General features: G+C 35.6%; 1 protein-coding gene and 1 pseudogene across 1 annotated transcript in view; both read left to right on the forward strand.

Moving 5' to 3' along the window:
• Positions 1 to 12565, forward strand: part of LOC134235149 (multidrug resistance-associated protein 1-like) — a 28945-nt gene extending 16380 nt beyond the window's left edge. The window contains exon 2 of the mRNA XM_062717250.1: positions 12290 to 12565. Coding sequence (XP_062573234.1) covers positions 12290 to 12505 — 216 coding nt within the window. The 3' untranslated portion in view covers positions 12506 to 12565. The remainder of the gene's footprint in view (positions 1 to 12289) is intronic.
• LOC134235148 (uncharacterized) lies at positions 4587 to 6151 on the forward strand (annotated as a pseudogene).
• Positions 12566 to 15652: the final 3087 nt, after the last annotated feature.

The following is a 15652-nucleotide window of genomic DNA, read 5'->3' on the forward strand; positions in this document are numbered from 1 at the left end:
GCTCCTGGGTATTAAATAAACTAACCAAGCACATAGTTATAATGATCAAGAGTGCCTCTTTCAAAATTGTGAATTTTATGGCCCCAGGGTCAGGGGTTCTGGTGTTGGGGCGGGGCTCTATTGGTTATATAGTGAAAAGGCATTTATTCTTTGAAAATCTTCTTCTCTACTTCTGGGTATTAAATAAACTAAATAAGTATATAGTTATGATGAGCAAGAGTGCCTCTTCCAAAATTGTGAATTTTATGGCCCCAGGGTCAGGGGTTCTTGTGCTAGGGCGGGGCTATATAGATTATATAGTGAAAATGCATGATTTCTTTGAAAATCTTCCTCTCTGCTCCTTGGTATTAAATAAACTAACCAAGCACATAGTTATGATGAGCAAGAGTGCCTCTTCCAAAATTGTTTATTCAATGGCCCCAGGGTCAGGGGTTATGGTGTTGGGGCGGGGCTCTATTGGTTATATAGTGAAAAGGCATTTATTCTTTGAAAATCTTCTCTACTTCTGGGTATTGAATAAATTAAATAAGTACATAGTTATGATGAGCAAGAGTGCCTCTTCCAAAATTGTGAATTTTATGGCCCCAGGGTCAGGGGTTCTGGTGTTAGGGCGGGGCTCTATTGATTACATAGTGAAAATACATGAATTCTTTGAAAATCTTCTTCTCTGCTGCTGGGAATTAAATAAACTAACTAAGTGCATGAATATAATGAGCAAGAGTGCCTCTACCAAAATTGTGAATTGTATGGCCCCAGGGTCAGGGGTTCTGGTGTTAGGGCGGGGCTCTATTGATTACATAGTGAAAATACATGAATTCTTTGAAAATCTTCTTCTCTGCTGCTGGGAATTAAATAAACTAACTAAGTGCATGAATATAATGAGCAAGAGTGCCTCTACCAAAATTGTGAATTGTATGGCCCCAGGGTCAGGGGTTCTGGTGTTAGGGCGGGGCTCTATCGATTATACGTTAAAAATGCATTAATTCTTTGAAAATCTTCTTCTCTGCTTCTGGGTATTAAATAAACTATGTAAGTAAATAGTTATGTTGATCAAGAGTGCCTCTTCCAAAATTTTGAATTTTATAGCCCCAGTGTCATGGGTTCTGTTGTTAGGGCGGGGCTCTATTGATCATATAATGAAAATGCATTAATTCTTTGAAAATCTTCTTCTCTGCTTCTGGGTATTAAATAAACTATGTAAGTAAATAGTTATGTTGATCAAGAGTGCCTCTTCCAAAATTGTGAATTTTATGGCCCCAGGGTCAGGGATTCTGGTGTTAGGGCGGGGCTCTATTGATTATATAGTGAAAATACATTAATTCTTTGAAAATCTCTCCTTTGCTCCTGGGTTTTATGCCAATGATCCAAGTATATAATTATATTTATGATAAAGAAAGGTGCATCTATCAAAATGGTTATTTTTTATGCCCCCCCCCCTCCCTGGGTCGGGTGTGAAGGGGGGGGGGGTACAAAGTCTGAAAATAAATGAATGCTTTGAAACCTGCTCTTTGGTATTAATCAACCATTTTATGATAAAATTTGCAAAATTTTGAAATATGTGGCCCCAGGATCAGTGGTTCCTTTGGGATGAGGTGCACAACTGGTTATAAAGTGGAAGTGCATTTTCTCTTAATGTTACTCTGATCTACCTCTGGGTATTAAGTAAATAGAGTAAGCATTTTAAGTCTACAATTATGATAAGCAATGGTGCCTCTTTCAAAATTGTGAATTGCGAATTTCATGGCCTCTGGTTTAAAACAGGAACCAAATTTAATTGTTTGAAAGTTGTTGCACAATACTCAGGTGACCTATAAGGCCCGTGGGCCTCTTGTTAAAATTCTTTTACTTTACAATACCATTATTTGTCAGTACAACCTATTTAAAAAGCATTTCTCCAAAAGATATTGTTCTATCACATATTAATTCAAACTAAAAACAGTTTTTGCAAAAACGTATGACATCATAGGAGGGTGGAATTTACAAAAGGGGTCAACATACTGTGTATCAAACAGATGAACATAACCTATTTAATTTTTATATTCACTTATTATTGATCTTTATAAAGTGTATAATATTTTTTCTGAACATAGTTTATTTTCTTGAATATACTGAAGTTTAGCAAAAATATGTAACTACGCAATAAAAACAAATGAATGAAAACTGTACTCGATTATTTAAATTGAGAAAATGAAAAAAATTAATGATAGGGAATTTACGCGTTTTTGGGGTATTATTAGTCCAACCCTGAATGTAAATATCTGTAACCATGGTAATGCAAAGATGGAGAGATAAGTCAATTACTAACTATCATGATAAATGTTATTAATTTTATAATCAACTTGTGTCTAAAATGCATGAAAGTAAACTTGTTAACTATTTACAAAACATTATTAGTCCTTTTCCCCAAATGTATTCCTTCACTTATTTTTAGGTCACCTGAGTCACTCAGGTGACCTATTGCTATCCCTTTTCGTCCATCGTCGTGCATCGTGTGTCGTGTATTACCATTTGAACATTTTCAGCTTCTTCTCTGAAACCACTGAACCAATTTCAGTCAAATTTGGTATACAGCATCTATTGGTGAAGGGAAACAAAATTTTGAATGTCATGGTCCCTGCCCCCCTGGGGCCTTGGGGGTGGCGCTAAATTCACTAAAATTAATGCAATCTTTAAAAATCTTCTTCTTTACTCCTGGACAACAAGCAGTCAAACTGTTTGTATGATTGTAATCAGCATTGAGTCCTCTATCAAAATTGTGAAATTCATGGCCCTGGGGTCAGGGGCTCTAGTGCTAGTGCGGGGCTATATAAATTATATACTGATTATGCATTATTTCTTTGAAAATCTTCTTCTCTGTGTCTGGGTATTAAATAAACTAATTAAGTACAAAGTTATGATGAGCAAGAGTGCCTATTCCAAAATTATGAATTTTATGGCACCAGGGTCAGGGGTTCTGTAGTTAGGGGGGCTTTATTGATTGTATAGTGATTCTTTGAAAATCTTCTTCTCTGCTTCTGGGTATTAAATAAACCTACTAAGTACTGTAAACCAACTTTTATTCGCGTGCGAGAAATTTTCACGAGAGCCTCGTCATCGCGAATATCGCCGCGAACGGGTTCTTAAAGTCATTGTTTCTATAAAAAACAGTTTCAAAAAAGGCTTGATCGCGAAAATTAATCGTCGCCAACTAGTTTACTCCCGGTAAATCGCGAAATAAAGTCGTCGCGAATAAAAGTTGGTTTACAGTATATAGTTATAATGAGCAAGAGTGCCTCAACCAAACTGTGAATTTTATGGCCCCAGGGTCAGGGGTTTTGCCATTTGGTGTAAGGGGAGGGGGGCTCTTTTGATTAGATAGTGAAAATATATATATTTTTTAAAAATCTTTTCCTTTGCTCCTGGGTATTATGCCAATGATCTAAGTATTTATATTAACATGTGTATGATGAAGAAAGGTGCATCTAGCAAAATGGTTACTTTCATGCCTCCTTGGTCTGGGTATCGGGGTTTGGGGAGGTTACATAGTCTGAAAATAAATTAATGCTTTGAAACCTGCTCTTTTGTATTAATCAACCATTTATGATGAAATAAAATTTATTATAAAATTTCCAAAATTTTGAAATATGTGGCCCCAGGGTCAGTTGTTTCTGTGGGGTGGGGTGGGAAATTGTTTATAAAGTGGAAGTGCATTTTCTTTACTCTGATCTACTTCTGGGTATTAAGTAACTAGAGTAAGCATGCTAAGTGTATAATTATGATAAGCAATGGTGCTTCTTTCAAATTCAATTGTTGGAAAGTTGTTACATGATACTCAGGGGACCTATAAGGCCCATGGGCCTCTTTGTTATAGCTCAAGGATGCGATATTCCATTTTGATTCCTGTTATTGCTGCTGTTCAAATGACTTTTCGGGGGATTCTACATTACATTTTCCCCTCTAAAATAATTTATTAAAATCATTTGTAGCAATTTTAACATATTTTATATTCATTTTGGATTTTTCCTGTTTAATAAAGTCGGGAGACTTTTAAAAAATCTGAAAAATTGCATTTAATTTTTTTTCCAATTCCTCAAAAAATAAGGTCAGTGGATCCGTAAATCAAGAAATTACAGCGAATTACGAAATAGCAGTAAAGTTTTCAATAGCTCTTGCTGGATAGCTCAATAGGGTATAGAATTTGGTCTAACAAGTATCAAATTAGGTTTGAATCTAGGTCATGAGGTTACTTGTAAGCTTGCAAGAGCGCGCACGTGCAACACGTGAAATTACCAGTGTAATAGATATAGCCGTAAGTTTTCCATTTTTTTATCATATGCTTTGAAACTCAGAATATAATTCTATTACATATCGCCTTTCGGCTCTACAAGGGTATCATGTAGCATTATCTCCGAGTGCAGCGAATTAAAGAAGCTAAAAAATAATGACCTTTGGTCAGTAGTATATAAAGCACAGCTCCACGTGCCGAAATCATTCTTTTTCTCTGAGCGGCCTGCGTGTTTACCTGTACAGCAGGTAAACGTTATCGAATAGAGGTGTAACTTAGAATGTTGTTCAAGTTTTTTGGGGGGTTTTATTGCTGTAAAACAGCTCTTATTAAAATATTAAACTGTTTTAAGGTAAGTCACTAAGTTTTTTTGTGTGTGTATTTTGCCGTAATATGACGGCCGAAAATCAGGACGATGTCCTGTCTTTCATGGGAAGTGATCATGATAACTACTCAGATATTGATGAATTGTTTGCTGATAAACCTCGCACACGAAGTGTAACAGATGACACTACAAATAAGAGAACTAGAGGGATGAAGCATAAAGCGCAGACCTCTACTTGTTCTGCAAGTGCAAGTGCACCGCCGTCATGGGCGACGAAACAAAGTAAAAAATCCAAAAATCAGTCCTAGTCTGTTCAAGAATTTAATGTTGACGAACTTAAAAGTCAACTTGGCATAGATAAAATATTGCAATCTCTTTCATCACTGACAGATACTGTAAAACAGTTGGGTCGTTCTGATTCTATGGCGCGTAATACGTGCAATGAAAATGCTGGTACTACCGAATCTACGGTGCATACTTCGGGTAATAATTCTCCCGGTGTTTTTACACAAACTATGCTGAACAGACCACTGAGAAACTTGCTTAGCATACCTGATTATGATTCTCATCAAACTATTAATGAAACCCCTGATGACTTTGACTTTGATTTGTCTTATTTAAATGGTCAAGTATCTCCTTCTATTGAAGGTTTTAATCCTCAAGAGACATTTAAGGGGATTTTGAATGATGAATCAATTAAGATTACAATTGATAACAGTGCTAGTAACAATGACTGGGATATCCCACAGTTAAATACAAATGAAAAAACTGGTCCAAATGTAAACGAAGCACTGGGGAAAGCTGTAAATGCAGCAGTCTCTAAGAAAACTAGCAAAGAAAGTATGGCTGAGTTGGAGAAAAAGTATGACAGGCCAGATAATTGTAATCTACTGAAAGTTCCCCGGGTCAATAAGGAAATCTGGGATGCAATGAATAAGCAAGCCCATTCAGATGATCTTGCTTTACAAGTGATTCAAAAATCATTAGCAACGGGTATAATACCGTTAGTACAGATGGCAGATATGTTTGTAAACAAAAAAGAACTTGATCCCCAAGCTTGTAAAAAGATGTTGGCAGGTTCTATAAGTATGCTTGGCAATGCTTGCTACAACATTTCAATGAAATGAAGAAATGAAATTAAAAATGTTCTGAATTTTCGATATCGAAAAAATTGCTACCTCAGAGATTCTGATTACACATTTTTTGTTTGGAGATAATTGTGTCTCTAAACTTAAAGAGATGGGAGATATTATCAAGCAACCAATCGGAATGAAACCAAATTATTATACAAAATTCAAAAATGTTAATCAAACAAAAAACTACATGACAAGCCAAGGGTACCAGTATACCACAAACCAGCACAAAGGTTCAGCGAGAAACCGCCAGTATGCATATCCCTCCCAGAGAGGCAGAGGTCAAAAGGGCCAATACAGAGGGCCAATGAAGAAATACAGTTACAACAAGTAAAGGTGAGAAAACTTAATATACATCACTGGCAAAAATTTACCAATGATCAATGGATCTTAAATATTATAGATCCAGGATATGAAATTGAATTCTTTCAGCAACCGTTTCAAAAGACTATTCCAAGACAAATTCATTTTAATGCATCAGAATTTGAATTGGTTTCACAAGAAGTAAACCAATTAATTGCTAAAGGTGCAATTGAAGAAGTAAAAGATATTTCAGATGCTTTTATTTCAAATATTTTTTCTTGTACCGAAAAAAGATGGTAATTTAAGACCAATCATAAATCTAAAACATTTAAATGAATTTGTTGAATAATATCATTTTAAACAAGAAAACTTGACATTTGCTTTGGAGCTGATTCAGAAAGAAGATTATCTTACTTCAGTTGATTTAAAGGATGCTTATTTTAGTGTCAGTGTTCACCCAGATTACAGGAAATTTCTAACCTTTTCTTGGAATGGAAGATTTCTCAGATTTGTAGTTTTACCTTTTGGGTTAACATCATGTCCAAGAATATTTACAAAGATATTGAAACCTATTTATGCATTCTTTAGAGAAAATGGCATAAGATGTTGTTATTATATTGATGATTCCCTTATCATGAATCAAGATTTTTCTACATGCCAGAAACAAACAGATAAAGTTATATCAGAATTGAACAATCTTGGCTTTACAATAAATGACAAAAAATCTGTAACCATCCCTTCACAAAGAATTGTTTTCTTTGGGGTTACTATAGATTCAGTTAATTTCAAAGTATATTTGACAAATGAAAAAATAGAGAAAATTTTAAACCAAAGCCAAATTATGCAAATTATTTTGTCCAATCCAAGAATTCAGATAAGACAACTGGCCTCATTGATAGGTTTATTGGTCCATGCTTGTAATGCAGTTTTTCAAGGTCCCCTGCATTACAGAACTTTAGAAAGAGATAAAGATCAAAATCTTAAAATTAACAATAATGATTTTAATTCATTTATGATTTGTTCTGATGAGAGTATCGATGAAATAAAATGGTGGTGTAAAAATTTACAAACACTAGATGGAAAAGATATCAGATCAAGACCAATTGACTGATACATCCTTACTAGGCTGGGGTGCTAGATTTGAACACAAAATGACAGGAGGTAGATGGACATATTCAGAATCATTATGTCATATAAATATTTTAGAACTGATGGCTGTGTTTTTTGCTCTAAAATCATTTTTTAAAGAACATAGTTCAAAACATATTTATATCAAAACTGACAACACAACTGTGGTTTCTTATATTAATGCAATGGGTGGAATGCATTCAAAACAGCTCAATGATCTATCAGTCAAAATTTGGAATTGGTGCATAAAACGCAATATCATTATTTCAGCCCAATATTTACCTGGGTGTGAGAATATATATGCTGATGCTCTTTCTAGGAATTTTGCTGAATCTACAGAATGGAAGTTAAAACATGATATTTTCTTGCGAATTTGTAAACAATTTTTCAATCCAGATATAGATCTATTTGCTTCTCGGATAAATAAACAATTGGAAAAGTTTGTCTCCTGGAATTTTGATCCTGATGCTTATCACATTGATGCTTTCACTTTATCTTGGTCAAACCTACGTCCATATATTTTTCCACCATTTAAATTAATTGGAAGAATAATCAATAAAATATTAGAGGATAGAGTAAAGCAAGCCATAATTATTGCCCCGTTATGGAAAACTCAAACTTGGTTTCCACAGCTAATGTCTGTTTTGATTTCTATTCCAATTAGACTTCCCCGGCACAAGGATCTGTTGGTGATGCCCCATACAGGAGAAGAACATCCACTCCGAAAGATAACACTAACCACCTGTCTTGTATCAGGGGATCCCTCTTTGACAAGGGGCTGGCAAGATTCCATTGTGACATTATCCTTGCCTCACTACGACCAACCACAAATAAACAATACCAGTGCTGCTGGCAAAAATGGATACTTTGGTGTTCTAAATGGAAAACAAATCCCTTTACACCCTCTGAAGAAATAGTTGTTAAATATCTAATTTCTTTGATGAGCAATAAAGTTTCATATTCTGTTATGAATACTCATAAATCCATGTTGATTAATACTTTACCATATTTTGGTGTTTTATGGGTTAAGGAACCATTATTAATTCCAAAATTAATGAAAGGATATTTCAATCTTAATCCATGTCGTCCTAAAGTTAAGACATCTTGGGCATTGTTTCGCAAGTTTTGTGTTTTTTACGCAATTTAATGCCTTTACGTGAAATATCTTCACATATGTTAACTTTAAAACTGATAGCTCTTGTTGCACTTACAACAGCTTCCAGGGCCCAAACACTGCTGGCTCTTGATTTAAAGTACATGTCAGTGTTTGCAGATAAGGTTATTTTTCAAATTCAGAAGTTACTGAAAACATGTAAGCCTGGAACTCCTGTACTTAGAGTTATTTTACGTAAATTTTCTGATGAAAGACTTTGTGTTGTTTCAACATTACACAAATATTTACAAAGAAAGGAAAATAAAAGAAAATCATCTACATTATTTGTGTCCTATAAAACATTTAATCCTGTCTCAACATATACATTAGCAAGATGGTTGAAAAGTGTTCTAGAACTGTCAGGAATCAGAAACTTTACTGCCCACTCTTTCCAAGGAACTTCAGCTTCAGTGGCCTATTCATGAGGAGTGTCGTTAAAAGAAATAATGGATGCTGCGAATTGGACTTATTCAAAAACATTTTTTAAGTTTTATTACAAAGATACAACTGGATGTGATTCAGATGGACTTTTCGCACAATCAGTGTTGAATAGATGAACAATGAATTGTTTGGTGACATTTATTTAGTTGTTTTGTTGACAATGAACACTTTTGTGAATGTGATTTCTCTTATTAATAAGTTTATGTTATCTATAAACTCTGAATTTGAATAAAATTTAGTTGCATTTGAGTTTTTTATTTTTTCATTAAAATTTCAATGAAGTGGTCCTCTTATTGAATACTTTGAAAATATACATTTTTATTGTAATATTTTGTTTGTGACCAACACTTTGAATATGCTACATGATACCCTCGTAGAGCCAAAAGGCGATATGTAATAGAATGGACCCTCCTCCAAGCATCCTTTAGGATGTAAAGGATGAGGGTCATTCTATGTAATGAGCCTGAGGCTCAAGAGGGTATCATGTACCCAACCCAAATTGATTTTATTTTGAGGGAAAATAACCCACCCATATGATGTTTGTTAGTCGTCACAAACAAGCTTTCAAGAATGATTTCGGCACGTGGAGCTGTGCTTTATATACTACTGACCAAAGGTGTGTATACGTCACACAGGTCATTATTGTTTAGCGTCTTAAATTGAGATACGCCTCGCTGCACTCGGAGATAATGCTACATGATACCCTCTTGAGCCTCAGGCTCATTACATCGAATGACCCTCATCCTTTACATCCTAAAGGATGCTTGGAGGAGGGTCCAGTATACATTAGTAGTATAGACAAGATGACATGGTCAAAAATGCAAGATCTCATGTGCATTCACGTGCACTTTGCTCTGATTGGCTGAAACTAAATTTTCAATATCTTTCTTGTTTTTTTGACAAAATCCTTTGAAATTTTGAACAAAGTCATACACTATGAAGATCTACAGCATGATATACAGTACTGACCGGACACAACCTAACACCAGAGCGAACCTGAAGCGGACCCCGGGTTCACTTCCTGGGTTCACTCGGGGTCCACTTCGGGTTCGCTTTCAGAAATTTTGGGACCGCTCTGGGTGCGCTTTGGGTGTGCTCCGGGTTCGCTCTGCATTCGCTCGGGGTCAGCTCTGGGTCTGCTAGAGTGAACCCGGCGTTCGCTTTCTGGGACCGCTTTATGCACTGATGCGTGAAGCAGACCGCGCTTTAATCTCGCTGTCACTAAGCCCCGCCCCTTGTATATTCCGACACAGTAATGGGATTATGGATCGATCATTGTTTTTTATGCGGCGATCGATACATGTACTTTGTACATGTAAACAGTGACTTTATGGAAAACATTGATAATTTTTCAAAAATCAACTGTACATTTGACGTAGATTTACATGTATAATTGATTTCCTTGATTTCTCCGATCTCGGAATTTCAATCCCGAGAAATTCAAACTTATTTGACAGTGGGTTATTAGGCATTTATTTTTCATTAGTTATAACGTGAAAACAAAAACAAAAAAGGAAGAAAAAGGTGTTGAATTTATTTTCAATGTATCAAATGGTGTACAAGTGAAACTCACGTTAGCCTCTAAACAAAATACCCTTCGAATTCATGCGTTGTATACTTCAAAATTATATTTGTTATTCCTTAAGTTTTGCTAAATCGTAGCTTAAATCTTTACCAAACATGTGAATTATGATATGGCATCTATAAATTACAATTACCTTTTGTACACTTGATATATTTAGATTTCATTTGTGGTAGTTACACACTAAAAGTTCTTTATAAATATTTATGGGATACTTAAAAAATAAATTATATCAGATCTTCTTTACGCTCAGAATTACAGAGCGATTATGATTTTAATCAGAATGAAAAAAAATAAAATAAAATGATAAATAATAATTGTTCTCCAGGCCCGCTAAGAGTATAATAATCTACCCTCCCCCCCTTTTTCTTCACACATACATTAATGAAAATAAAAATTATCTTTAAAAAATATTTCTAAATATTTGAATATAAATAAATACAGGAAACATCAAGAGAGAGAGAGAGAGAGATCTTAACTGTATTAACTCCAAGCATTAGACTAGATTTTAATAATAAAGCCTGAAGACTTTTTCTTAAATTTCTATGAGTTGTCCTCCCAATCCCGTGCTCGAAACCTGCTGCAATAATTTTTTTTCAAAAATATACAGGAAGATGTACATGTACGTGTAATTTTTTTTTTCATGCATAATTAAAAATATCAATAATTTTTTACGCATTGACTGATGTATTTACCCAATTTATTTACCCATGGACTTTAAAAACTGGTATAGAGAACTAAAGAAAATAAATACGTAAATATTCATGTATCATTCTACGTGGAAAATTAAAATATATAATTTATTAATTGCTTTAATAGAAAAAGAAAATAAATATATAAATATAAAATACAACCTGGAGAATTAAAATGAATAAATATAAACTAATATTTTAATTATCATAATAGATTTACACTGTGCATTTACATGTTTTGCTTGCATGTACAATGTTTTGATATATATTGAATTAAATCAAACAATTTATCCCAATCGACAGATCAATATGCTATTTTGATTGGTTGATGCGCTGATTGGTTAATCGCTAATACTGATTGACAGCTCTGTAAAGAAATATCGAACGCGCGTTCGCTCTCTGGGACCGCTACTGAATTTGGGGTTCACTCTCTGGGTCCACTTCGGGTTCGCCCGGGGTCCGCTACGGGTTCGCTTTGGGTCCACTCTGGGTTCACTCGGGGTTAGCCTTAGCGGACCCTGAGCGAACTCGAAGTGGACCCAGAGAGCGAACCCGGGGTACACTCCGGGTTCGCTTTCTGTTAGGTTGTGTCCGATCGGTACTGTATAAGAAATATCATGAAAGGATGCGCATGAACGTAAGCTGCAATCTGATTGGCAGAAACTTTAAATGTCTATAACTTTCTGGGTTCTCAACAAAACGGGATGAAATTTAGAATATGAATAGGTATACTGTAATGGATTCTTACATTATGCTACTATCAAATTTGAATGCAAGGATGCATGCATGCACGTGCCTGCGCCAAATTGGCAATACGACCAATATATTTGAAAAACAGGAACTTTTATATCTTTTTGATATTTTTATTGATTCTCACGATATAAGGATATGTTAATGGTTTAGACAACATGCCATGTTCATCTTGCATGTGAACGTGCGGGCACATGCAATGCGTTAAATGACATATAGTTGATATCATTGTAATTTTTTCGTGAAATCCTTCGATACTTAACATATTAAAAAAAAGTCTCACAGGAATTAGGCACAAAAAAGGGAGTTGGGGAGCGTTTGGGGAACAACTGTAACGGTCCCCGTTACAATTAACACTAGTTTTACACAGGGATACACATGTAAATTGGGAAAAGATTTTATGAAGAACAACTGTGAGGGCCATAGGGATCAGATTGGAGTTGTGGCCCATTTTGGTCTTTTGTTATTAAATTTCACTCTTTGTTTGTGTTGGTGATTTTTTTTTCTTTCCTTTTTAGAGATTTTATGTTGCAACTTCAAGACAACTTAAAAGATTAGAGTCAACACTTAGATCACCAATATTTTCTCACTTTGGAGAGTCAATAAGTGGAGTGTCCACTATCAGGGCTTATGGACAACAGAGTAGATTCATATCTGATTCAGAGAGAAAAGTTGATGTAAACAACCAGTGCTATTTTCCTTCTATTGTTTCTAATAGGTATGTATTTCTGTAACTTAAATAAATCAGTGATGATTCTTTTACTATATTTAGCAGAATTTCACTAAATTTGAATCCAAAACTTGATATAAACAATTGTTTTTTTTGATGTTTCGGTACTTTACAATTTTATTCAATCCTTATGTCTGTTTCTGTTTGGGAAGTTTATACAAGTAGTTTAGTTTGTATTTGTTTTAGTCTATGTTGTCCACACATTTGGTTTTATCTCCAAGTAAGGTAAACACAAACTTATGGATGATTCAGACTTCCTTACAGTGGCATGGCAGTTTATCAGCTGGGTCAGGATGTGGTGAACAAACTGTTAGACTTCAATATTTAAAATTGTCACTCATTTCAACCTATTTAGGTTTTCCTAAAGCCCTGAATTCGGCACCCCCTCCACCCCCTAAGATATTTCTGATATTTTGGACAATTTAAAGAAGCATGACTGAACTTTATACATGTATACTGACATGCAAAAGAAATGCAACACCCTACTTTAGGGGGAAATAATTATATATAGTAAAGAATTTCTTATCTAAAAAAGTATGGATATCTTCAATTTTGTAAATATTGGTAATTTAACGGTTGAACATCTTTCATACCATAACCGGAAGTCAAGTTTGAGTCTGCTTAACAGAAATAAAAAATTGCATGTGTAACAAAACAATTGGCAATATTTTTGTGTTTTAAGGGTTTGTAACTGTTCATTATAAGTAATACAGCAATATTTCAAAAAATAAATTCTTCTCCCGTTTCCCGTAGTGATGCTAAGGCTTCCTATAAATGACTTAAGTACGCATTTTCATTGCTGTAGCGGGAAAATATCAAAATAAAGGTGATGGAGAGTTGCTGATGCAAAGATTCACTACATTACGCTTCAACAGGATTTTACGTATCATTAGCATTAATGACAGTACTTGGACCGGAAGTCCAGGGTTACTACAATGCCCTAGGTTAGAGAAATTTCGACCTAATTATCTGAAAAACAGGCATTTAAAAATGACTAATAATAATTCTTTCAATCAAATCTCGATATTGATGAACCTATTGTATCGTAGAAATTAAACTGCAGTTGTTCTGTAGGACAGTCTTAAACGTTTTAATTGAATGGCTGAAAGGGGGGTGTTTTAACAGTCATATGTTACGTTCTAAAGTTAAAGATAATCATTTAAGCTCTTCTGAGCCAAAGGCTCAAAGAGCTAATGCTATGGCCATTTGTGCGGTGTACATTAACTTTTTAGAATATGGGCCATAACTCAAGAACCCGTTGGCCAATCAGTGTCAAATTTGTCACAGGGTATCCTTGGCCCAAGGGCTACCATTTATATTAAAATAAGGGTTGGAACTCTTAAACAAGGGGAGATAATCAGGAAAACAAAACCAAAAGTACTGGTTGCTAAAAAATCTTCTTCTCCAGAACCACCGGGCAGATTTTCACCAAACTTACATACAAGGATCAGGATACGTCGAAGATTAAAATTTGCATGGGGAATTACCCTGGGGCAAAGGGCATGGTCTCAAGGTCACTACAATGTTGACCTAAATTTACACCTAATAAAAACGTTCATATTTCGCTTACTATAAGGACTAGGATCATCAAATCTTGTAAGTTGATGCATCTTAGGACTTCACAACATGTTAACTCAAAAGTAGGTCACAGTGACTAACTTTTTAGGTCACCTGAGTAAACTCAGGTGACCTATTGCTATCTGTTTTCGTCCGTCGTCGTGCGTCGTTCGTCGTGCGTTAACATTTAAACATTTTCAGCTTCTTCTCTGAAACCGCTGAACCAATTTCAACCAATTTTGGCATATAGCATTTATGGGTGAAGGGGAACAAAAATTGTGAATTTCATGGTCTCTGCCCCCCAGGGGCCTGGGGGGTGGGGCCAAAACCAGTAAAATTAGTGCAATCTTTAAAAATCTTCTTCTTTACTCCTGGACATCAAGCAGTCAAACTGTTGGTATGATTGTAATCAGCATTGAGTCCTCTACAACAATTAACAACAATGGACACATTTTGATAAGAAAAACTCACTTGGTGAGCTAGAAATATTGTAAAAACCAAATCATGCTAGGAACTTTCCACCCTCAGCCAATTTAAAACTTTCATTGAGACATGGACGGGTGAAAAATGCAAATGCAGTTCCTGCAGAAACCACAGCGTGGGGCTGCATAGCTGATGAGACGATATTTATCTTTTATTTATTCACTTAAACCCCTGTCACACCGGGGCTGCGACCGCACGGCGTCCTCAAAAAATGCAAAACGTCGAGGTGACCGCAGTAGAGTCTCCTACAGCGCCGTGTCAACGCGGCGAGATCTCCACTGAACGCCGTAGGGTCGCGTAGGGTCTCCTAGAACGCCAGAGGACGGCGATCACTTTAAGCATGCACAAAGTACGCGCCGTGTGATCGCGGTCTGATAAGAACGCAGTAGAAACGTAGTATGATCGCCGTAGCAGCGCGGTGAGATCTCCAACAACGTAGTAGGAGCTCCGTACGAACGCCGTGAAGACACACATGATCGCGGCACGAACGCAGTGATAGTAGACTGCGCTTCCACGGAGATGTCGCGGAGTCCTTGGAGATGTCACTGCGTTTCTATCTCGTTTTTACGGCGCTTCTAATGAGATTTATTGTCTTGTGATTTTTTCGACTGCGATTACACGGCGACAGCACGGAGTTGTCACTGCGATCATTGCGCACCCATGGCATTTCTACAATGTCCGTTTGCGATCACAATGCGCTTTCACGGCGTTGTTAGAGCGTTGTCAGCCAGCTCACAAAACAAAAGCAATGGGATCATATTTGATCAGCAATAATTCCAACGTATTTGTTGCACTAGGAGCATTTAAGTGAAAAAAAAATGGAAGAGAAAATTACACCAGAACTTGTTCTGTTGTTTCACTTAAATTTTGTAGAAAACTTTTCAGTGTGTTTATTTTTTTTTACATTCATAAATCTAACAACACATCTGAACCGATAAAATTGAAAAAAGGAGTTAAATCATAAAACTATTAATAATTTAGTACTAAATTATTTAAACAGAACATTTTTGATTATTAAGAATATTTCTTGGCATGATTAGAAGTCTTTTCATCGTGTAACTTGAATCTTCAAAAATGTTTTACATTCCTTCTAAATATAATATCAATGAGT

Source organism: Saccostrea cucullata, unplaced genomic scaffold, assembly GCF_032062105.1.
Source record: "Saccostrea cucullata isolate Sc308-1 unplaced genomic scaffold, CSIRO_AGI_Scuc_v1 ctg8830, whole genome shotgun sequence".
Taxonomy (NCBI): Eukaryota; Metazoa; Mollusca; class Bivalvia; order Ostreida; family Ostreidae; genus Saccostrea; species Saccostrea cuccullata.